The sequence below is a fragment of the Gamsiella multidivaricata genome (assembly GCF_025024155.1).
Source record: "Gamsiella multidivaricata strain RSA 2152 chromosome Unknown BC939scaffold_6, whole genome shotgun sequence".
Lineage (NCBI taxonomy): Eukaryota > Fungi > Mortierellomycota > Mortierellomycetes > Mortierellales > Mortierellaceae > Gamsiella > Gamsiella multidivaricata.
Window position 1 is genome coordinate 157412 of NW_026251714.1, and position 24270 is coordinate 181681.

Sequence of the window (24270 nt, forward strand, 5' to 3'; positions counted from 1 at the left end):
ACACTCCCCCTGATGATTTCCCATGTCGTATGCGACGCTTAGAAGCCACTTCGGTAACGTAATAGGTGCGCAGATGTGCGGATTTCGCTCAGCTTTTTATTCGTTTTTTTTAGTTCCTATTCTATGCCCGAAATACATGAAGCAAGCGCACAACGTATTCGCGACATATCGGACACATCCTTGAGCCCTCCATGATCAGCTTTCCACTATGAAGGACCATGTATACACAGAAACGAAGCTCATGTTAGCAAGCAGTGTCTGATATTGATTATACTAGCCAACAGCACGCTCCAAATGAGACAAACATACCAATCCATGCATGTCGACATATGGTTGCAATTGAGCATCACGCAGTTGAGTGCTGCGTCGCAGCAGATCTTGCACAAATTGTCATCCTCACTCGAGCCGCCGCCTGACGGTCCTTTGGAAGACTCTGAAACCTTTTTGGACTCGGCTGCCGCCTCCTGTTCCTGTACCATCTCCTGCTCTGCCCTGGTGTTATCAATTAGCTTTTGCAACCTCTCTACAAGATCCCGTTTCTCAACAACGCCCACATATGTCACAAAACTGTCGTCCAGAATCGTTTTGATGGTCTTGATTGAAAGTGTCGAGGGATTGGTCTGAGATGACATTAGCTGCTCAAGCGTCAAGGTTGGTGATAGAGGTGTCTGACGTTGGGAGCTTGATGGTGCACTACTGGCAACTGGTGTAGTCCTAGGGGTTGATGGAGCCCGTGGTGCGCTGGTTGCTGCTGAGGGCCTTGGTGTTGGTACAGTTCTTGGCATGCTTTGTGCTGGTGAAGGTGGAGGCCGAGAGGCTGAGGTAGTTCGTGGAACGCTGGTCGCCACTGTGGGTCGGGAAGGTTGAGGTGTCCATGACGTATTGAAAGTCTGCGGATGACTGCTTGGTCTCTGTATAGACGTTCGAATTGGAGGCGGATCGTATGCAGGTGTCCTGTATGAGAATCCTGGATGTTGATAGGATACATTGGGGTGTGTTGCTCCTGCATTTGCTGGTCGAGGTACCTGGGGCTGTGGTCTGTAATCCGCTGGGGCGGGTCGAGACTGACGCTGTTGTTGGGGCTGAGTGTAGGGCTGAGGCTGTGTTTGCTGAGGTGGGTGCGGTTGCGAGTGGGAACGGCTCTGCCTTGTCCGACCTGATGAATTGGACTGTCGATCGTCCCCGCCAAAGAGTTTCGAAAAGAATTTGTCGACATCCCATGACCAGCCTTCCCCAGAGTTGGACGACGACGATCCCTGCGAAGATCCCGAAGGCGAATCAGATCGGCCAATGCCTGTTAGTTCTTCGAAAAACGAAGACGACTTGTCTGGAGTGGGCGGGAGATGTCGTCGAAAGTACACCTCCGATGCCTCCGGAATGGGCTTGTGGCTCTGAATAGCTCGAACCAGGTCTAGAGCGATAGGTAATGGTTAGATGGAAGGCTCACCGGCAGAGCAATGTCGATGTCCCTGACAATAGTACTGACCCTGTTTCTCCAGCATGCCCTGAGTTGGTATATTGTAAGATAGAAGATATCCTCGCAGCGTCTTGATATTCAGTTTCGATAGCGCTGCGTAATCCATCTTTGACACTATTGGTAAGCAGAATTGGGACATATTGTTACATCGAGGCCAGAGCTCACAGAATCATTTTAGACATGGAAATAAAAAAGATTCTTTCATACCTTGCAAAAAGTGCGCGCAGTAAGCACAACAGCGAACCTCTCTATGAGTTTTTTTTTCAGTGATATGTTAGAACTGGCTCCTCATTCGATCGCGTCGTCTGGGCTGTGGCCGATTCATTGCTCTTACTCAACGTAGCCGAACTGGGGCAGCCTCGCCCTGTAGTTGCTGCAGCTCTCGCAGACAAGAGATCCTGGAGGACGAAAAGTATGACGTTGTAAGAATAATGAATAATATGGATGACAGATCGTCCTTAGTTGGCAAGGAGCTGCTAGTCACTCGTTCTGGATACGTACCGCAGTTGTAGCAGTGCTTTTTTTGGCGAAAGAGGTGAAAGTCCTTTCCGCATCGCGAACAGCACTTAGAGCCAGTCTGGAGGGGAGGCACAGAATGGGCGAGCCCTGGTGCAGTGGACATTTCCAGCTGGGTCCCTTGTTTGTTGGTGCTTCTTCCCTGAACGATCACCGTAGGGTTGGATGTGGATGAGAGGGGTTGTGGATTAGAATGGGCGAGTGATGAATCGATTGCGAAGACAGGCCCAGCTACAAATTGTGACACGACAATGTTGGGGGGAAGAGGGTCCCACTGGGCTGTGCGCCAACCGAAGCAATATTTAGGGATCGCTCTCAAGCGACAAGCAGCTTCGCCTTGGCAAAAAAAAAAACGCAGTTGCTTCTGTAACACATAAATAGGACGATCGAAGGCCCTTCATTTATTTACTCCAATGCAGATTCTTTTTACAACGATACCAAGCAGAGGCGGGTATCTAAAAACATAATATACAAGCATAGCATTGCCACTCTGCTCAATTTCACAACCGCATGATGAGGAGGACTGAAAGAGGCACGGCAGTTCTCATTTCGATGAACCGAAAAAAAGCGCGGACAGTTTCTGGAGAAATCCCTTGAAGAATCCATCGATCCAGGAAAAGTCGTATCCCTCGTTGCCAGGCAGGGGTTCGATATAAACACACCCTTGGTTAGGTTTGTTGGGCGTAGCCTTGATGCGAAACTGGGTCACAAGCTCGATGACCGCTGGCTTGATTTTCGCGACACCGTTCAGAGAATTCTTGCCTCGGCCGACAATGATGATTAGGTTCGGCTCCTTGTTCTTGATGAACCTGTTCAGACGCTCGCGGGTGATGTCCAATGCCTCTCGGACCTTAAGACCATGCAGGTCCAGCTCGTTCGATGGCCGGGAAGAATTATTGACTAAAAGTGAAGTGGAGGTGTTTAGGGCACCTGCCTCGTTGCGGAAACAAAAATTACACCAATTTTATGTGCCTGTACCTCTGAAGACGATGTCTCTAGCCATATTATTGTAGCGGTCCATTTCGAGTCCATGTTCCTTGGATTTCAAGGAGAGCTCTACAGAATTGGTAGTGTTCATGAGCAACGGAGGCCAGGGACAGAGTATAGGCATGTATGACGGGATATGTTTTTTAGGCTGCTGTCCATACCTTTTGCCCTGGCGCCGTTGCCTGATAAGTAGGCTACTTGTGATTGCTGGCTGCATTCATGACGCATCATAGCACTCTTTCGTGCCATCTACAAATTCATGTAATGAAATACCTGTCAATTGAGCGTTTCCACGGAGAGGAGAACCTTCGTATGTTTGTACCTTTGCAGCTTACGGTTCGGTAGTGTTCATGGTCTGGCGAAGCCGGTTGGTAGCTGATGGTAGAGCCCATTTAAATAGCAATCGAACACCGTGAGAAAATAAAAAGCCAGAGGGGTATATGAGAGAAAGCAAGAGACAAAGGAGAAAATCGAAAAGGAATGGCGAGAAAGAAGGGAATGGGACAACCACCAGCCGGAAGGAATGAAGGAATGGAGTGATGGAATCACCCTCGCCAACTAAAATTGCAATAGCACACGTGCATCAATCGGCAATGCGGGAGAGAGTGTACCATACCATGGCCAATATTCATGCAAAGGCTTTCTTGACATATGCGCGTAGCATAGCAACATTCAGGGGTAGCAAGAGCTGTCGCATCATAGGTCAACATAAACAAATCGGCAACGCGCTCAGAAGACTGGGCCACTTCTCATGGATTACGGGAAACACACGCGTAGGACGGGTCTGTGTCCTTAGCTCTATTTTTACTAGGAAAAGGCTGTGCAACCCGCCCTCCCTCTTGATCCATGACGCGAAGCCTAGCGGTCCCTGCATTTCGTGATTTGCCTGGGTCATCTCTGCTTCTTCCGCCTTCGAAGTATACGTGCAATAATCGCAGTTCATAATACGCCCCGGTGTTGATAATGAGCTGTCAACGGAGCTCCTGACCCACTCTCTCCGGCTTTGTCATCATTGCATTGCAAACACGCGATGACTTTTTTCTTCTTTCTTTGAAGAATGCCCGCGAAATGGAACGGACAGAGGAGATTCGCTATTGGTCTCACGGGGAAATATCTGTCTGTTCCAGAGTAATCAGCCTAGGGCTGGGTGCCTGAAAGTCAAATCGGATCGGAGGAAGAAAATGATCACTAATGATGATTTTCAGAATCAGCCTTAGACTACAGGGAAGAAGATGGTCTGATGGTGACCTGCATCAAAGTCATCGTCTCGCGTCGATGGTTCATAGCGCCTTGTTTGTTGTCTCGCAGCAGGAGATAAACCAGCCTAGAGACTAGCAGATCTTCCTTCCGTATACCCTTGGTAAACGATATGAGTGACTTAACACAGTGTATCTGGGTATCAACGGCCTCTACACCGCCCCAAGGAAACACCGCTGTCAGTCTAGTCCAGGCTCAGGTCCATGCCCCTGGTTTGTAATATACCTTATTCGTATTGACTTCATTCTGTAAGTTCCTCAAGCCTAGGATAGTATTGCCTTGAGTAATACAGATGATCAGGGTACTATTAGCTATAGAACTGCTGCTGGGATGAAGTTGATTATAAAAGCGTCCCTATGTTCGCACCACTACCTGACCACTAGTTGCAGCTGTTCCTTCAACTTCACCCATACTCAATCTCACTGCCATGACTCCTATCGCTTCCTTCGCCATCCTGGCCACATCTCTCCTGGGCGCCGTCGCAGCCCCTTATGACTCTATGCCCGCTAACTCCACCAGTGTAGTAGTGCAGCTGAACACAACCTATTCTGGCTATGCCACCTATTACGACGACCAGCGCCACGCATGCCCTGAGATCGAGTACTCAATCGATGAGCCCGTTGCTGCGGTCAGTGCTGCTATGTTCGGCAGTGTCGAGGACGGAACCGATGTCTGCGGCAAGCACGTCAAAGTCAACCTCAAGGAGGAGCCCTCTAAGCACTACACGTTCAAGGTCGTCGATATTTGCCTCGAGTGCGATGACACTTCTCTTGATTTCACCAAGTCAGCTATCGAGCAGTTTGCCGACTCGGGTCTCGTTGCCATCGACTGGGAGCTGATTGAAGTGCCTGTCGCCGAGAAGCCTGCGATTGTGACCACGGTGAACAAGTACCAGACCCTCAGCAGCAAGAGCACTAGCAAGAAGAGCACTAGCAAGAAGAGCACTAGCAAGAAGAGCACTAGCAAGAAGAGCACTAGCAAGACCTTCCGTGGCCGCGGCACTTGGTTCAGCGACACCACGGGCTCTTGCGGAAAGAAATTCTCTCAGAAGGACATGATCGTTGCACTTAACGAGGCACAGATGGGTCGGATGCGGGGTAAGGGTTCCAAGTGCGGACAAAAGATCCGTGTCAAGACCAAGGGTTCGTCCAAGAGCGTCGTTGTCAAGGTCGTCGATACATGTCCTCATCGTTACTGCAGCCATGGTCAGCTGGATCTGTCCCAAGGCGCGTTCAAAAAGTTAGCCCCCATGTCCAAGGGTGTACTCAATCTCGAGTGGTCCTTTGTCTGAAGCAGAAATCGCCTGGTGCGTTTTTCGACATTGCATCTCATCTACATATCTCATAAATCCACGCGCATTTGTATATTACAGCTCACACATATAATAAAAGTCCATTCACATTTTCTCTTTGCACATGAAAACTGGGAAAGTCGACAAGGTGTTTTCCATCGCGTTTTCAGTATATTCAGTCCCAGCCTGTCCCAGCCTGCACCAGTCCTTAGTTCTCTCCTGCGCAGATTCTTCAACAACAAATTGAGATGGTTTCTGTTGTCTCCCGCCCTTATCAATTGATCATCCAGTGCATGGAAACAGTGGTGTTTTCTACAGGTGTTTATTGCAAGTGTACAACGTGTTGATTGTTGGGGTAACGGGCTTAGTCTGTTGTCTTCAATCTGATTGACGTCTTGTCCTTTGAGATGACCCATCATTCGCCATTCTATGTTCCCTTTGCAGTCGAGATATACAAAACTAAATGACATGAAAAAAAGAGAAAGGCGTACGACGTGTAAGATGAGGTTGCACTCAAGGATACAAGTCCTTGATATCAGAATCCAATTGAGCAAGAGATGGTCAGATTTCGTGCTGTCAAAAACTTGCCATTGTTTCCGCGAATGAACGTGTCGCCGTACTTGTTCTTCAATTGGCCGTTGACGTATTCCTCCGTTTGCTCCAGTGCAATGTTCATATATCCGTCCAAGCAGGCAAGAATTCCTAATGGAACGCGATCGATGGCAGAACATTGTGAGTTGATATGGAGACATTGATACCACCAGCACTGAGTCTCGGGTACGCAGCCTAGCTACAAGAGCTTGTTCAACTCGCAAATCAATGGTCGTTATGTAAAAGCCCATGGCACATCACGATGCCAAGTCAAGACATGGTGTGTACCTCTATAATCGACTCCTGAATTGAGCTTGACGATAACGGGTCTGCCGAGCAAGAAACTAGTAAAGTCCTGTGATGGCTCCATATCTTGTAACGGTTGTGTGTGTTGAGCGTGGAAGTGAATGAAGTCGATCGAGGTGCTGATGCCACAAAGCAAGACCAAGGTTGGGTGCTCTGCAAGGGCGATAGCCGTGTCTACATGTCATGTGACACTCAAGTATTACTGGTCCCAGCGGATCTTTATCTTGGGCCCTCTTTTGACTGGTCTGAGTCAAGCTCTTCACTTTCGCTCTTCTGCTCTGCTTCCCTCTTCATACCCTCGACCCTCGACCCTCAACTCCTCCTCCACCCACACAGCCATTGTTAGCCATGCAGTACAAATCCACCCGTGGCAAGGCCACAAACTACACCTTTGAGCAAGCTGTCCTCGCCGGTCTCTCCCCCGACGGTGGTCTCTTTATCCCCGAGTCGATCCCTCAGGCACCCTCTGACTTTTTGACAAAGTGGGCATCGCTGTCCTTCCAGGAGTTGGCCCTCGAGGTTCTCTCCCTTTACATTGACGAGGCCGAGATTCCAAGGCACGATCTGAAGGAGCTTATCGACAGATCCTACTCGACCTTCCGCCACAAGAATATCACCCCGCTGCACCAGGTCAAGGACGGTCTCTACATCCTCGAGCTGTTCCATGGCCCGACCTTCGCCTTCAAAGACGTTGCTCTTCAGTTTGTCGGTAACCTCTTCGAGTACTTTTTGAAGCGCAAGAATGCTGGCATCGAGAACGATGCGGACAGACACAAGATCACCGTTGTCGGCGCTACGAGCGGCGACACTGGCAGGTACGGAGACTTTTTTTTTATCTTATGACTCTTTCTTGGTGCCGAACGTTTTAATTTGATAGGCAATTTTAAAAGAAATCGTTGGATCGATCCATGCTATTTTGTGCAACTAATACAAAGTGCGCTGTGACTAATAACTTTATATGTTTACATTCCATTCCAATACTATCGATTCACGTCTGCAGTGCGGCTATCTATGGTCTCCGTAACAAGCAGGATCTCGACGTTTTCATCCTCTTCCCCACGGGCAGGGTTAGCCCTATCCAGGAGGCTCAGATGACGACGGTCCTCGACAGCAATGTCCACAACATCTCCGTCAAGGGCACCTTTGACGACTGCCAGGATATCGTCAAGGGTCTGTTCGCCAACAAGGACTTCATGAGCAAATACAACCTCGGTGCCGTCAATTCCATCAACTGGGCTCGTATCCTCGCCCAGACCGTCTACTACTTCTACTCGTACTTCTCCCTCCTCCGCACACTCAACATCACACCCGGATCAGATGAGGCCAAGAACATCCATATCACCTACTCGGTTCCCACCGGCAACTTTGGTGACATTCTCGCTGGCTACTACGCTCATCAGATGGGTCTCCCCACATCCAAGTTGTTGGTCGCGACGAACGCAAACGATATCCTATACAGATTCTTCTGCTCGGGCGTCTGCGAAAAGATTGTCGGTGATGATGGCGGTGTGCTCGAGACCCTCAGCCCGGCCATGGATATTGTTGTGAGCTCCAATTTTGAGCGCCTGCTCTTCTACTTGGCCCGCGATGCTGCTGTCGACGCCAGCGTACCAGAGTCGGAGAAGGATGTCAAGGCTGGAGAGATCGTCAACGGCTGGATGGTCGATCTGAAGCAGAAGGGACGTTTCGATACTGGTGCCCAGGTCCTGGCAGAGGCCAAGCGCATCTTTGATGCTGGACACGTTTCTGATAAGGAGGTAAGGATAATTCACTTGGACAACACACAGAATACCTAAACCCAGAATTTGGGCGAAGCAATGCATCGATACTAATATATCCCTCTTTTTTTTTGGAAATAGACCCTCGCTACGATCCGCGAATACAGCTTCCCTCAGGACGCCTCACTGGCACAATACGTGATGGATCCTCACACCGCCGTCGGTGTCACTGCCGCACAAACCATTGTTCCCAAGACCAACTCTCAGAACATCGTCATTGCGCTCTCGACCGCTCACCCCGCCAAGTTCTCGGAGGCGGTACAGATGGCATTAAAGGATCAGGAGGGCGTTCTGTTTGAGGAATTCTTCAAGAAGGTTTTGCCCAAGGAGTTTGACGGACTGATGACCGCCGAGCGCAGAGTCACTAAGATCCCAAGAGCTGAGGAGGCCCTTGTGATCGAGGTCATCGAGAAGCAGCTCTCCCATTAAGACAACACCCATTTAGACTCTCAGTATCAGCTCCAAATTGCAACACTATATATAAAGCGAACTGAGATGGCTCGTTTCATTTCCTGATTCATGTATACGAACATGAACGATAATACAACCGAGAGTCATTTATTTTGTGATCAAGGAAGGATATGGTAGCAATTGGACTATAATACAAAGAACAGAAGAAAAAAAAAGAGCGAAATTATTTACATAGATAGATTAAGATGGGTGAGTGGAGCTGTGTTTGGTGGAGTGTGGCTCCCTCAGTTCTGGAGCGTTTTCTTCTTGTCGGTAGGTGGAGACGCGCACACAAAGGTTCTCGCCTTGATGAGCTGCTGCTCCTGAATCAGCTCCTGTCTGACGCTTTTCTGGTGCCGCTGTCGCTTGGCTTCGATCTTCTCTGGCTGGATATAGGATTTCAATGTAGTGAAGGCGACTTTGATCAACTTGTCGGGCTGGTGCATGCTGAGGGTCATCTGTTTCATGTAGCAGTACACCGCCGCACCGTTCCGACACTTCATAATCTCCTTCTCGTTCATCCACAGGATCGCGAGCGCGACCTTGAACACGATGATCATGCCCTCGACAAAGAAGATATCCCAGACCCGGAGTAGCGTTTCCACAGGGAGACAGTCCGTGAATAGGGTCAGGAACCAGCTGAAGGTTACGGCGGTGACGTCCACATGCATCTCTTCAAAGTGTGCGTAGAGCCGCGGCATGATCTCCTGGACGAGTTCTCTAAGCACTCTTTGGTCCGCTTGAGGGGAGAGGAGTTGTTGCGTAAAGTAATCTTCGGGCAGGTGGCGACCGAGCATGGAGGTCAGGAGCCAGAATGCTTCTTCCTCGGCGTTGTTGGTCAGGAGAAGGGTGCCCGCAAGGAGGTTCATGCCCTGACAGTAGCCTACGGTTGGATTATGGCTAATCGGCGGAGAAATAACATGCAAATCAGAATAGGAGCCCCCGTCTTGTTCATGGAGGTGATTGTCACGCAAAATTTGGACTTACAGACTGTAGGCGAGGAGAATGTTCTTCAGTTTCTCGATACCATGGCCGCCCGGACCAAACAAAACATTCGTTGGAAAGGTGCGATGCAGATCCTATTTGACAATTTACGGTAGTGGTTTAGTCGATCCGTATAAAGTACGGACAACATCCATGTGTGCTATGCATGTGTGCATGACTATTACCAGCTCGATGTCTCCCCAACACTGGCATGCCTCAGGATCTTTCCTCGACAGCAGCTCCTTGTAATATCCAGGTTGTCGCATGTCCAGTGCTCCCGAGACTTCTTGCCAGATCTTGTTTCTATATCATCAACAGCACATACACAGCAGAGAAACAAACGTGAGCTGCTCCGCGCAACCAAAAAAAAAGAAGGAAACTATCCATAGAAACAATAAGCAGCGCGATCGAACTCCTGCTGAGCATACCGGTATGTGATAGGGATACCTCCACGAACCAGGTCGCGGAATTCCTCCCAATCCGAACCCTTGCCAATGGTCGCGATCCCGATCAGGCAAACGCTTGTCCAATACATAGTATCCTCGTCATCCTGCTCCTGCTCCTCCAACGATTGCATCAAATTCCCAAACAATGGCGTACTCAGATTGGTGCTCGACATATTCGCAAGGGCTCCTCCGTTGGTCTCGCCCAAATGAACACGCCTCCTGCGCTTGCGCAAAAAGGCGTCCCATTTCTCCTTCTGTGTCATCTGCACAGAGTCATGAAGGACCTTGATCTGCGAGAGCAGCGTCGTCACCGTGGCAGTCGACAAGGTCGGTGGGGATAGCGTCGATGTGGGCCGTGTCGAGGTCGAAAGGATTGGTGTGGTAAAGCTGGCTGGGGGAGAAGCCGTGGATATCGTTCCATTCCCGGCCGCGAACCCTCCCATTCCTGCGACGTGTCCATGACCAAAATAGAACGAAGAGGTTTGCGATGCTGGTGGTGGTGGCGAATCACGTTCAGAGTCCTCCGTGGGCGTCTGTAGAAACTCGAACGTGGTGCGGTTCAAACTCGGCGTATCCAGATCGTCGTATGCATGCACCTCATTCAGCTTCATCAGTCCCTGTTGCACCGCCAAGGGTCTCGCATTCACCAGGAACCCATATCTGTCCGTCAGTGGTTTCCCAGCAGCATCGCCCAAGTATGAAAACGACGGAGGCATGGAAAGTGGTGGTGAACCTATATCCGAGAGTTCGACCACACTCTGAGTCGCGATGAGATGTTGGGATTGATAGAAGTTCAGTGACGACGAATGAGGGAACGAAGAGCTAGCAAGGCTTGCTGCTGATGACTGATTTTTGTAAGACAGGGCCCTTGGTAACTCTGTCGGACTGAGTGCTCCTGAACGACGATCGTTGCTCGAGACCATCTCCATTCCAGCAGGGTTCTCTCGATGATAGTGATGATGATCCATGTCGCTGTCGTTGCTGCCCGAGCGCCGGTGACCCAGTATGTCCTGCGATTCGCGAATGACGGGAAACGAACTCTGGTGTGGCTTCGAAGGTTTGCTGTTCATGATCAGACCAAGCGTCCATTTTGCAATCATGGTCTGCGTGCGTCTGGCGTACAGTTTTGCTGGCGTAATGGCTCCGGTGTCGACCAAGGTGGCGGCCATGGCGATGGCTCTGAAATGCAATGGCACGGGGTTGTATGAATCCGGTCGCTGCAGGTACTCATGAATCCGTGTGATAGGTGGTCGTGGAATATCCCTGGCCATAGTCATTGCTGCATATTTTGGATGATTGCCCAAGAAACCGATGTCGGACATGGGTCGTGCCTGTGTATGGTTCCCTTTGGGGTACCTCCGCATCGTTGGCGATATAATGCTGGCCCAGATATCCCATTCCCTGCCCCTTTTCTCTCTCTTGTCTGGCAAGGGTGGCAAATCGTCCTGCAATGGCGATGGAAAGCTGGCTTCCACGAGCGCAGGCTTCTTGTCGTTCATGATGCCGTCTCTCCTGATGAAAAGTCCGCTGGGGCTGGTGACAATGCTACTGCTGTTGTTTGTACACTGCTCTGACTTTGACCTATTCCAGGGCAAGATACCAGAGGCCAGAGCCCACTTCTCACGCAGGGTTCGCATGCCCAAAGTGCTGGCGATAAAGGACGGGATTGGGCTTTGACTCCCATGATTTGCGTCGCCATGCTCATGCTCCTGCCCTTGCGCTTGGTCTTTTCTTTGAGCATGTGTCTGCTGTGCTTTGACCTCGTTCAAGTTGGATGGATCGATAGCGAGTGAGGTCTCTATCTTGGGCTGAATGTTAACAGGGCATGAGACGTCACTTGGCGCTGGCGAGAACGGTCGAGTGGTTCTCGAAATCGGCAGGCGACGCTTGGGCGTTGTTGATGCCTCTGAATCCAAGCAGAAGATTTTATCTGCATCCGAAGCACAAGTGGTGTCTGGAGAGGTCCGCGAGGAGAGGTCGTCAGGCCTTGTCAATTGGCTCGTGCCACTGGAGATAAGCGAAAGTAACCCAGAGCTGGACATGGACTCGCTAGGGTTGCCTCCGAGATCATCCTCCTCTTCATATCTCTCACGGTCTTCCTCGTCTAGGATGATACTACTGCAGTCCTCGTCATAGAGGTCACTCACGGGACTATCGTCCTCTCCTCGCTCACTCTGCAGCTCAAGGTTAACAGCTCTGGCTTCACCCCCGCGGAGATGGTGGCTCGTGACCGAAAGGCGCTCAAACAGGGGCTGTCTCTCATCCGTTCCCTCGGTCACCCCTGCCAGAGTATTCTCCACCTCTGTTGGCGAGATACCGGCATCCTGGAGCATCTCTGTGAGCCGTCGAATCTTTGCGTCATAGAGTTCTTTCATCGTGTGTAGCTCAGCCTCGCGCTGCCAGAGTCGCGTTGTCAAATCACGGGCGAGGGAGAGCTGAGCTGGATGGGATTGCAAGGCTTTGGAGGATATACCCGCTGCTCCTGTGGTCGATATTGTAGCTGTGGAGGGGCTGTGATGGCGATGGCTTTGGTGGTGGCGAGAGGACTTTGGTCCGAATATGGGCGACCCTGGCGGGGAGAGGGAATAGGACGATGTGAGAGTTGGCGGTATCTGAGCCGAGGGGGATTGCTGCCGATGACGAGGGAGAGTTGGGATGACGACGGGGGGGTCCTTGGGGCTGGCGAGTGGATGTTGCAGCAAAAACACCGAGTCGGTCGACTTGACCTCCTCCATCTCTCTCTTGCGCGTTCAAAGGCTGGGATGCTCAAGGGAGACAGCTTCGCGAAAGAATGTGGTCGTGCGGACGAGGCACGAGGTGAGCTGGAACGGGGGGAGGGGAGTGGAAGGGGAGTGGAGAAACGACCAGTATGGCGCCAAGGAAAGGAGCGCAAAGAAGAAAGAAAAGGAAGTGTGCGCTGAGGGGCGTAAAAGGCACTCGAGGTGATTGAGGATGAAAAGCGCGCGCTGGAGAGGTACCTATGACATGGCAATTAGGTTGGTCAACGTTGGGAAGCAGTTCTTCATTGCGCGGCGGCAATACATTTTTTCATTAGGAAATAATAGCACATAGAAATGATTCAGGTTCACATACGATTGCTCGTAGAAAAGCGACTTTGTTCTCCCAAGAGCGAAGCGAGGGCAAGGAGGGATTGATGAAGAGGGAGGGAAATGGAGGAGGAGCTGACAAAAGAAAGAAGGAAAAAAAAGGTGGGGTTAAGAAAGACGAGGGAAGGGTGCAGGCCGAATAAGGGGTTCAAATGCGGTGGGAGTGAGTGGTGCACTGCTGCACGCGGGACAAAAAAAAAAAAAAAAGAGTTGGCGGTGGACAAACAACAAAGTGTTTGCTGCTGCTGCTGCTGCTGCTGCTGCTTGACGTTGTTTGCTGCTGCATGCTGCTGCGAGAGGACGACAAAGGAACAGGGGGAGGAGAATATGGCATGCATGGCATGCGCCCCTTTTTGTACTCTCGTCCTCTCACTTTGTCTACTTACTGCTTCTGTTCATAATCTACATCTTGTCAATCTATGTCGGAAGGAACAGAATACACCACCACCTGAGCAATCGAGCTAGCGGCCGGTCCAATCGCCCAAGCTATCGATACATCATACATATCTTCTGCTCAGGGCACGCCGTAAATGCCGCAAGAGGTCATCGTGCGCACAAACTAACCAAGGATAACAAAGAAAAAATCGGGCGTGCGCTGCTCTCGGCATATAAGCTACAGATAACGAAAAACATGCATTTTTTCCAGGAACAGTAGGAAGAAAAAGACTTGCAGTAGGTGGTCATTTACGCGCTTTTTTTTTTTCTTCGCCGTCAGAGTGCATCTGTCTTTTCTTCACCTACGCCAGCTTTATAAACTCACCGTTATCTCTTCTGCCGACGGATGAGGAAGCGGCTGGAGTGGAAGACTGATTGGAAGAGGGAGGGAGAACACCGAAAAGTGTGGAGAAGAGCGAGGAGGATGCCACAAGGACCACATGCATTGGTACCATCAACACAAACCCCATTGGCCCAGCTGTTCCTTTTTTAACGGCCAAGAATAAACAAGACGCCCGCCAGAAGGACTCTCTGTAACACTGTTCAGCATGCCACTTCGATATTGACACGTCATTGAGGTGATACCCAGCTCTCAATGAAGTTTCTTTATTATGGTAAAGAAAATAAATATACAAGTATAAGAAAGGAAGTGGCGGCAGATATTAAGATGCATCTGCGGATGATAAAACTACACTCAAATAGGGGGGGGGGGGGGGGTATCATGACACTCCTGCATCCTGCGGGAAAGACAAAAAGAATAAAAGAGAGAGAGAGAGGGATGCATTACTCGACCTTAGTTCCCCTGAGCTGCAGCTTCAGCTTCTCGATCACGGACAGATACAAGAACAGTTGCCCCTCCTGCTTGACCACCATCTTGCGGTGCTTCACCACCTCCCGTTGCAGGGCCTCAATCTTGTCTGTATACTTGGCCCGAATCGACTTTGCGGCCTCTGTCTGGTCCTGAATCATTTCATCCATGGTCTGGATCTGGTCCCGCGTTAAGGCCACTTGGTCGAGCAACTGCTGCTTCTCCTGCTCCAGCGTCGAGATCTGGTCCTCGAGTGAGCGGACTTTTGACTGCAATGCCTTGATAGACTCCGCATCCTGATCATGCGACTGTCGTCGCTGCCTCGATGATGACAAAGATGATTGCTCCTCGCGCGTGCGTCTGGCTAGCGAGCTATTCAGCTGCGAGTCCCTCCTCTGGAGTTGCTTGCGGAGCTGCTGCTGGTTGTTCTCGGCAGTCGCAAGGTCTTCATTCAAATGACTCACTCGTTCTTCAAGCGCCGTGCGCTCATCCCCCATCCTCGCTAATTGCTCCTGTTGGGCCTCGATATGGACATCGCATTGACCAAGCTGTTGACGCATCTCCGCCAGTGCCCGATCCTGGTACAGACATTCCTGCTTCAGTTCGCGGATCTTTTCCTGAAGGCGAGAATAAACATAATGGACGGAGGGGTCGATGCTCCTGTCGCTGTCGTTATTGAAGCGACTATTCTGTTGGTCGTCAGGGTCTTCAGAGACCTGGGTCGTCTCAATGTCGTTCAGCAACCTTTCCAGCAACAGTCGCCCCTGCTCTTGGACGCGGTTCAGCTCATGGTCCAGCTCCTGATCCTTTTGACCCATCTGAATCTCTAGGCCCTTGGCCTTCATCTGCTCCTCGTCTGCTTGATGGTGTGCCTTCTGTAAAAGCGTCTCCAGCTTGGTTCGATCACCCTCCAGCTCCATCAAATCCTGCTCCAGATCTGCAATGACGCTCTGGGCCTGCTGCTGTGCCAGCTGCAGCTCCTGCTCGAGTTCCTGAATCCTGTCCTCCTTCTCCAGCAGGATACGTTCTTGGTCCTGAACCTGTACCTGAAGTTGATGAATAGTCGTCGTTGCAGATGAAGATGAGGAACTGGACTGAGAAAGTTGCAGAGTCCGCTTGTTGAGCTCCTGCTCCAGCTGCTGGACCTTGGACTCATTGATTTGACTTGATTCTTGATGGGACTCAAGCAAGATTTGGATTCGGCTTTCCAATTGGCGATTCGACTCCTTTTCGCCCGCCAACTTGACCTTGGCTTCGCGGAGGTCACTCTTGAGCTGCCTGGTCTCCTTGTTGTGCTGTTCCTGCTCCTGCAAGCGGGTCTCCTGGGCTTCTGCCTGCAGATCACGGAGCTGTTCCTCGAGCGATTGCACCATCGCACGCGCATCATTCAGATCCACCTGACGACTATCCAGTAGATCATCCTGCTGCTCTAGCATGCTTCGAAGTTCCTGCAATTCATCTTCCTTCTGCTCAACAAACTCGGCCAGCTCATTGACTCTCGCCCGCACCCGCGTCCGCGCTTCCTGATCCTCCGCCTGACGATCCTGTTCCAGCTTGAGTTCCTCTTCCAGTTCGCGCGCCCGACTTTTGTACTCTTTGACTTGCTCAGCCTGCTTTGAAAGCGCCAGCTGCGCCTCCTCTTCCTGGAGCCGCATTTGGGCTTCTAGCTCCTGAATGCGGTTGTTGAGAGACGTCACATCTGTGTTCAGTTTCCGCGTCTCGGCCTGATGTGTAGATCGTTGTCGTGCAGTCTCCTCCAGTCTCTCCTCTTTACTCTTCAAGGCCAACTGCAACTCATTCTGCTTTGTTTTTCCCTCAGAGAGCCGTCGTTCTACCTGCTCAAGATCCATAGTCGCCTGTTGACGCACCTGTTCGACATCTCTGACAGCTTTCTGGCGCACTTGTTTCAATTCCAGAGTCTGAGCGTCCCCCAGTTCAAGAGCCTCCTTCAGTCGATCCGACAGCTCCTGTATCCGGGTATTCATTTCCTTGTTGGTCGCCTGCTCTCGCTCCAAATCATCTCGGAGTTCCTGCTGTAGATGTTCGCTCTGCTCCAAAAGAGTCTTAGCCTCTTCCAGTTGTGCCCTTGTTCGTTGCTGCTCCTGCTCCAGCATCCATTCCTCTTCGCTGTCATCGTCGTAACTGTCGTATGCATCACCACCCTGATGGATGACTAGTGCTCTGTCCCGGTTCTCCAAAAGCAGTTTCAATTCCAAGAGCCGCCGATTATTGGCCTGGATAGTTTCGATCCGATGGTCCAGTTGTGCTTCGTACCGCCTCACCCTTTCCTGCATCTGTTTCGGTTGCTGATCCTTGGTCACGACTGCCTTTGAGGAGGACGCCTTTTCTGAAGTAATGCGCTTCAGCTCTAAAGAGGCATCTGGAGACGGCGTTGGTGCGATGCCTCGGGGGTTGGAAATAAAGATGGGTCCTGACAACACGCGTTGCAATTGTCTCCTTGAGGACGACCCCCTTTCGGTGCCATCCCTGCTACGATTGCTCCTGGATGCGGCCGTCGTAGACGATAATGAATCATGATCCCTATGCGTCGGTGACATGGTTGGCGAGGTGGAGTCCTGAAAGGATATATGTGCGCTAGAGTTTCTCTGGGATGATTTCCGGATTCCACCCGGCTTTGCTTCATCGTTCAGCGTCTTGGGGGGAGGTGGCAACGACGACCGATCAGAATGACCAGACAGATCCCTCTGGATGTCCAATTGACGCTGCCTCCTCCTCTGGTCCATGATTCGACGAGTCTGGGACATGATAGAATTCGAATCCGTATTAGCGCGAGTGTCGAGTGTGGATATGGTTGTTGTCATGGCAGTCTTTGGGTCTTTAGACTTCCACACGATCACATCCTCGTTGTCCGGATATGGATACACCGCTCGAAAAGATCCGTCCCGTGCACTAGCTGGTGACTCTGACTCGCTTCTTGTTACATCCTTTAAATGTGAGCGCGAGGTGGCATGCGCGGTCGTGGGTGTCCTGGGACGGGCTTGCGATGATGGCGTTAATGAAGAACTGACTGAAGTTTCCGCGTCTACAGACACCCGACATGCCCGAACGATTTTTTGTTAGCTACATAGCCCTTATTTTTTACTTTTGCATCTCTTACATCATACAAGGGGAGCTTTCTGTCAGTCCAATGGGGTTACCTCTCTCCTCGTTATGAACACTGGATAGGGATTGATACCGATGGCTTCCTGCCGTAGAGGATTTTGAATGACCTTTGGCCTGGTCCTGAGCGCTGGGTTCGTGTGATGTCGAAAACGAGACGTTCTCCTTGTCCTTGTGTTTCTTTGACGCGAGATTTCCTGCTTTGGCTGATTGCGACCTACTCAGAGGATCGATGGGCCCGGAACGGGAACCCCCTGAGAGTAGCATCGCGTCGCGTCCCGTTTGTTTGTTTATTTTTCCTTCCGTGATGGCCGTGATGGCGGGAATCAGATGAAGGCAGGGTGGATGTGCGGAAGCAGAGTAGGATGTGGGAAGAAGAAGAAAAAAAATGACAGGTCATTCGGGAAACACAAATAAACTATTTTTTTCGTGCCTTGAGACAAATCTTGTGCCCAGGGCAGAGAGAACTGAAACCAAATAACTCAGTCCACCCGACAATGTGCAATAATGAAAACATGAGGACAGCGTGCAATCCGTATGCAAAACCTTGATTCTGTGGTGTGTCAATTGTTGTACCAGACTTCCCCTCCGCCCTTCTCTTTCTTCCCTGCAAAAACAGTGGGGCACATATGTATCAATAGTTTATTATAAAGCCTTGGTCAAGTCGTTAAAGAATGCTGTCCATCTTCGTGAACACGTTCAGCACAGCTGCAATGATCTCCATCTGCAGCTCCTTTCCTGCCAGCTCGCCCTTGCTCGCATTCGATTGGAACGGATATACGCTATAGTCATTCAATAACTCATCCACCTTGGTATATGCGCGCTCCCGCATCTCGTGGTTGAGATACACGAGCGCATTCTCGAGCACATTCGCTGCATAGGCTGAACAGACCATCGCGACCGTCCTCAGTTGCTGGTAGACGACAGGCGAGTTCTGCTCCGCCAACGACGGTGATGATCCTGTCGAGCGATTGATCAAAGCCGTGCATGCTCGTTTGACGACCTCCTCCTTGACTGCAGAATCTGTTACTGGGTGGGTCGCCATATCAAAGATCAAGAAGTTGCGCTTCTCTGTCCGGAGAACACCCTTATCCACAAGTCCTTTTGCCAGTCGCTCCCGGACCTGCTTCAATTGAAATCCAATCTTCATCACATTCCACGTCTCGCCTAATAACAATAAGGGAGATGAACGCATAACAAATCTACATTAGCTTTGGAGGGGTGGGAGACGGCGAGAGAGGGGAGGGGATCCGTTCGGACCGCAGTATGTGATTAATAAAGGCAAGACATCGCTCTTACCACTCATGAGATCAATCCATTGGCCGACACTCATTCTCTCTTGCGTTGAACCAATCATTTTCAGGGCCTCATCGAGAAGGGTTTCTCCCGTCAACTTTTCGCTCACGACTTCAATGTACCGGTCTGCAAGAGGATATTTGCGCCTGTTGGGGTCCTTGACCATAGCAATTCGATGGCGAAAGGCGAGTTCCATCAAAATGCATCCTCGAAGCGTATAAGAAATGTTGTCGTTCCAGAATGAAAGGTATCCCTAAATAAGGAGTAAGGAGAACATAGCTCGCGTTAGCATGACTCACTTACTACTACTACTACTACTACCCCCTCCCCTCTTTTCATTCTTTTCTGCAGTGGCATGCTCCTGTCAAACAAAACCAATGCGCCATCAAGGCACCAGAGACATGATCAGGAAGATCAGATCTTGAGCCGCGGAGGATAACGTTTTTATGCGTGTGCGCCGAGGAATGCAATTAAAAATACCCGAGTACAAAATACAAAATGCTAAAAATAAAGAGAATCGAGAATAATAAAGAGAATCGAGAATAAAAAAGAGAACAAGGCGTCCTCCAATGCTCCGCCCTCATTATGTCCTCATTGTGTATCATCAGTCTGCTGAAAATCGTGGCTGCTTGGTCGCAAGAGATCCTGCTTCAGCTGTCGAATAGGAGAATAATCTGTTCTGGTACTAATGGCTATGCTAGGCCAATCTGAGTCGATAAAGAGGCAACTGTTGTGCTTCTCATGTCGACTGCAGTGTGTAAAAGTGAGTTGGTGAATAAAAAGAGAAAAAGTACCTGCTTGTCCTTAAGTCCTAAGAGCAGAACTTCCTCCATTAACGTCAGTCTGGGTTGCGTTTTGTTCTCGTCCTCCATCTGCAGATCTCTTGGGTCGGAGGCGATCTTGCCATCTGTGCTGGAGCGACGACTGCCTCCTGACTGCGGTCCTGATGATGGTGCTGAAGAGTTGTGGGCCGAGTCGGATGCACCAGCCCCGCGACGCCGTGAAAGTCCTCCAGCCGATGACATTGTGTCCAAATGAACTGTGACGATGAGTGAATGAGAGAAAGTGCTGAAAGCGGAGGAGGGAAGAAAGATGATTTGAGAATAAAAAAGTCGTGAAATAGAGCTTTCTGCTCACACTACAATCGTAAAGTAGACATGTGGGGTACAAGATTATTTTTTTGACACGTCACTTAGGCCGGGCCTGGGCTGAGCTCCACGTCAATTGCAACGCGCGTTTCAATTGACACCCACGTTCAATTGCCAAGGGCAGATCAATCGCTACGCGCGTTCAACCTCCCGGGAAATAAGATAGATAAGGAAGTTCTGTTGCTGCTGAGCGTAAAAAAAGAAGATCTGGTCTAACCTGACCTGACCTGACCTTTAAAGGTGCTTCGACTTTCATAACATTATTCACTGTGCGCAACGTGAAGCTTGTGAGAAGAACTGAGCAATGTTGTCCATGTAATACACGCAAAATACATAAATCCAATATATTCGGCCTATGCTTCAACAATGACAACCGGAAACAAACAAAGACCGTGGAAAGAAGTAGCGAGAGTGCATACCAATGCAGACGTATGAATAATAGCTTATGGGCAATAAACATCGCATGTGCCTTCATGTCCTTATTTCGTGAAACCGTATCGACTCTCCGCCTACTTTGGTCTACTTATATGCTTCGACAGTGTGTGAATCGCGCCGTCAATTTGTTCCGCAGAATACGGTCGACTGTTAGTTTGTCGGTCTTGGCTGTAGGTGCACTTGGCGCAAGTCTCGACTCTTCAAAGTCGCACAACTTTAAAAGTAACATGTCCAGAAAACAGCGCCCACATTGATGTTTAAAAAGAGCGGAATAGTAGTCTACTATGGCGCCTGCGACAAAGCCCTATGAGGCGTACAATTAGTAATGTCGAAGGATCTATCCCTCCGTTCGAATTTGCCTTTAGCAAGCTATGTGTTCCTGAAGAGCCCTCGGCTCGGAGGACGGTAGGTAATGCACACCGTATTTGGTGTCTTTGCCTCTTGTTTCTCGCTTAATGCATATAAGGTATTTAGTTTGTTGATCCACGACAAGCTGTTGTTGTTTCTCTTAAGCGAGGGCGAAGCTTTAAGATTCTAGCCCACTTTTGCCCCGGTGGACATGTTTATTTCACCAGCGCCCAAACGATGAAGTTTGGACGGAATACAAACGGGCTTCAGCTGCGCAAGGCCTCTCTTGCCTTTAAACTATATCCCTTGAGATGGTACCTAGTTTACACAAAAGTCGAGAAACGTGCGAGTGCCTGAACTATGGCACAAAATGACACATACCAGCAAATCGCTTCCTGAATTTGAGGTCTGTAATTTCAATGCATAGATGACGAGGGGTCCCGGCCTGGATTCAAAAATAGAAGAGTACTTCAGAGGCGAGGTCTCATGGTCATCATTGCTTTCAGTGATAGAAGTAGTAGGGACCTTTCCAAATTATGTATCCAACTGCTGTAGCATGATACGGCCAACAGGCTAGGACATTTATACACCAAGATACATACATGACCATGTCATACTGCAGATAGTGTCTATCCATCCTTACATTCTTTCTTTGTCGTCCATAAAGTTCTCAAGAAAAAAAATGGCATTCGAAAGCGCATGAAATTGTTATGGAGGCTGATCGGCTTCTGGGATCCCCCGCTCCTCCAAATGCTAGAGATATCGTTCCACACAGCAACGGTACCGAGGCTCATTTTATTTTATTTTCAGTGGTTTCATCGGGGTATATGACAAATCTCTCGCACGAGGTATCTTTGGGAGATCACCGCTAATAATAATAATTAAAAAAAAAAAAGCATATTGACAAAATGGTACCCACGTACACAAGGATCATCCTATGGTGTCCACGTTTTCGTTTTGTAATCAAGCGGCGCAGATTGAAAAATGGCGCATAGCAATTGATAAGAGGGGACTCTTTGAGACCGACTACTTTCTATCTTGCCCGGTTCGACCAACGTGTTTACATGAACACGATAATTCTGCGCAAACGAACTAAGGAGCTATAGTGCACAGAGTACATGACATACCGGGCAAGATAAAAATCAGAAACATAGGCGTATCGCTGTCATCTCCGTCGGGATCATCGTCGTCATCATCATCAGTCCCCAGGGCGGATCTTCGAAAATAAAAAATGTCTTTCGCCATGATTTTTTTTTCAAAGTTCATTCAGGGCCCGATCTGTGTGTGACAACAGTGCAAGCGCACTTGTTTGTTCGAATTACATCTTCCCACCTAGTCCCAAAGGAGGGAAGTAAAGCATAGGGCATCGGAAACTTCTCACCATCACACTGGTAATCCACCTTGTTCTGCGCTATGGGAGGCGACCCGTTTTCACCTCTGTTTGATTTATCATAGTCCGCCTCTTGCTTGCTGGAGCTTTTTTTTTTCATAAACGGGACATTGGATCGAATGTACATTGGTATATAAAACTCAAAAGAATTCAGGGTTCTTGTTTACGCTCATGTCCAGCAATCTCTGTCGTCGGATCTCTACTTTGGGGTAAGTACCATTTATTACGTGGTTAACTCAGTTGGTTAAACATGAAGTCTACCACCAGAGGACCCATCACTGAGAGATAAACAAAGATGAGCAAAAAAACTTGAACACGAGCTGCGCGTTGCGCGTCTCCGTAATTCTACCGAGTTGACTTTTCCCCCTTCCCTCTCCCCAGCTCGCGCTTTAACGAGCCCGCTATAGCTAATTCTATTTCGAGTTGTCATAGGACCACACTTGCCAAGCCTGCTTCGTGTATTTTTTACATTAAAAAAAAAAAAAAAAACCATCCCTCAGGCCGCCAGGGTCTTCAATCTACCGAGGAAAACCGGGATTTGAAGGGGGAAAATATTCAAGGCTGTTGCTTTACTTTATTTTATTTTTTCGAGCGGCAGAACCGAAAGCCGGAAGTCAACACAAAAAGTTGTTCCTCAAAATTTGAGAACTCTGGAGTTCCGGATTTCCGTGAAGTCAAGGGTCCTTTTCGCAGCCTCCTCTATCCGTGGGCTGATTTATTTCTTTTGGAAGAGGGTGATTCGTGGGTAAAAAGGACAAACAGCCCTGCCTGTTTTAATGAGCAATTAAAAGTGCACAAGAAAGCCGCAAGACTATCGAGAGTAGGATAAATAGTGCTGCACCGCCAAATAAGGAGAGAAGGAAGGAAGAAGTAATCCCTGCGGCGACTGAATATAGCAAAGATGTCTTTTTTTTTTGTGTCCGGCCGGATAATATTTTAACTCGTCCAGCCAACCAAAGTGCACAGCTCGCCCAAAACCTTGAAGTAGGAAGGACACTTTTGTTTTTCAAACGACGGACGTGCAGTCCTAGATCTGCTTAGATCGTTGGTTGCGCTGTGTGTGCTCGTAACATGCATAGTCCATCAGCACTCGGTCGAGGCGATAAATGGAAGTTGGACGTAGGGCCAGGAGGGGTTCTTTGGAATGAAATGGAATACTGCCCTTCCCCTGACAGTCGTTGCTGGTCATGTATGGACTGAACGTGGAAACGTGGGACAGGAGGAAACCCGATCCAGACTTCTTTCTCTAGTCTTGACAAGGAAGTTGATGGCAATGTCCTCTGACCTTTTGCCGTTGTGGGGAGGCTAGCTATACAGGTCGAAACATATAACTTCTAAAAAAAAGGGTCCCTTGAGGAAGAGGTACATGGATAAGATACCATGATACAAAACCAATGGGTGGCATGATGAAACAAATTAGGTTATAAAACAAGGATGACCTGGTACCTGGCTGGCATCATAGATGAAGGAGAATTTGATCAGGGACCGTCCCGATTTGAGAATATCAGAAAAAAGCTATGCAGGGGTAGTAGCGACCCGTGGGTGGTCGCCCTAACGCGACCATGTTATCTCTAGTGCTCATAAGTTTTAACCCTAGGAAATGGTCATGGATGCTACTCCATAAATAACGGATGTACACGACTATGATGACATTAAGCATTTTATTTTGAGACATGAAAACCTGTTCAGTCAAAGAAGTATTTTTCTTTGCATAAAACCAGTACGGTAGAAACACTTGCCGACATGGCCAACTTTTTTTTTCTTCGCCTTGGTGCGAAAATCATGTCTATTCAAGGAGGAATCAGAGCACGCTCACTTTGATTGCCGTAAATTAAAGCCCTTTTTTTTTTTTTGCTTGCCACATATAGCACGTCGGTATCAATGCAGTTGCGCTTAAAACTGGACATCCAATAAGTGAGAACGACGCAAGGGACCGGTAACTCTATGCTCTCGCGTGCTGGGTACGACTCTGGCGGAAATGAATAGCCCGATCCCTTTACTCTATTTTGGTTTTTGGACATTGCAGTCGCATGTGTTTTATTTCTAGTGGTAAACTCCTTCTTTTTGTCGGTATGATAGACTATAGAGCGCTTTTAGGAG

General features: G+C 49.4%; 7 protein-coding genes across 7 annotated transcripts; 2 read left to right on the plus strand and 5 right to left on the minus strand.

Moving 5' to 3' along the window:
* On the minus strand, positions 1-2330 carry BC939DRAFT_438493 (uncharacterized protein). Its single transcript, XM_051553845.1, has 6 exons — positions 1979-2330; positions 1812-1875; positions 1685-1725; positions 1487-1591; positions 310-1411; positions 1-206 (listed from the first exon to the last, which is right to left on the minus strand). Exons 1-6 carry the CDS (start codon positions 2097-2099, stop codon positions 122-124), a joined length of 1518 nt encoding a protein of 505 aa, XP_051416392.1. The 5' UTR covers positions 2100-2330; the 3' UTR covers positions 1-121.
* On the minus strand, positions 2318-3519 carry BC939DRAFT_438499 (uncharacterized protein). The gene is made up of 4 exons (XM_051553846.1): positions 3316-3519; positions 3142-3229; positions 2972-3049; positions 2318-2893 (listed from the first exon to the last, which is right to left on the minus strand). Exons 1-4 carry the CDS (start codon positions 3370-3372, stop codon positions 2538-2540), a joined length of 579 nt encoding a protein of 192 aa, XP_051416393.1. The 5' UTR covers positions 3373-3519; the 3' UTR covers positions 2318-2537.
* A 1709-nt stretch (positions 3520-5228) lies between these two features.
* BC939DRAFT_387031 (RlpA-like double-psi beta-barrel-protein domain-containing protein-containing protein) lies at positions 5229-5519 on the plus strand (the record flags this gene model as incomplete). Its single annotated transcript, XM_051551832.1, has 1 exon — positions 5229-5519. A coding segment is annotated over one exon (291 nt), but the record flags the coding sequence as incomplete, so codon positions are not given.
* Positions 5520-5834: 315 nt separating this feature from the next.
* On the minus strand, positions 5835-6566 carry BC939DRAFT_438501 (putative membrane-associated protein). Its single transcript, XM_051553847.1, has 3 exons — positions 6408-6566; positions 6117-6230; positions 5835-5987 (listed from the first exon to the last, which is right to left on the minus strand). The coding sequence occupies exons 1-3, from the start codon at positions 6487-6489 to the stop codon at positions 5956-5958; spliced, it is 228 nt and encodes a 75-aa protein (XP_051416395.1). The 5' UTR covers positions 6490-6566; the 3' UTR covers positions 5835-5955.
* Positions 6567-6680: 114 nt separating this feature from the next.
* BC939DRAFT_525410 (threonine synthase) lies at positions 6681-8741 on the plus strand. Its single transcript, XM_051561312.1, has 3 exons — positions 6681-7240; positions 7426-8182; positions 8285-8741. Exons 1-3 carry the CDS (start codon positions 6774-6776, stop codon positions 8630-8632), a joined length of 1572 nt encoding a protein of 523 aa, XP_051416396.1. The 5' UTR covers positions 6681-6773; the 3' UTR covers positions 8633-8741.
* A 157-nt stretch (positions 8742-8898) lies between these two features.
* On the minus strand, positions 8899-10172 carry BC939DRAFT_392350 (rab-GTPase-TBC domain-containing protein; the record flags this gene model as incomplete). Its single annotated transcript, XM_051552024.1, has 4 exons — positions 8899-9553; positions 9641-9732; positions 9823-9940; positions 10066-10172. The coding sequence occupies 4 exons, from the start codon at positions 10170-10172 to the stop codon at positions 8899-8901; spliced, it is 972 nt and encodes a 323-aa protein (XP_051416397.1).
* A 7940-nt stretch (positions 10173-18112) lies between these two features.
* BC939DRAFT_438505 (Golgi phosphoprotein 3-domain-containing protein) lies at positions 18113-20026 on the minus strand. Its single transcript, XM_051553848.1, has 3 exons — positions 19644-20026; positions 18853-19102; positions 18113-18720 (listed from the first exon to the last, which is right to left on the minus strand). Exons 1-3 carry the CDS (start codon positions 19872-19874, stop codon positions 18221-18223), a joined length of 981 nt encoding a protein of 326 aa, XP_051416398.1. The 5' UTR covers positions 19875-20026; the 3' UTR covers positions 18113-18220.
* Between the last annotated feature and the right edge of the window lie 4244 nt (positions 20027-24270).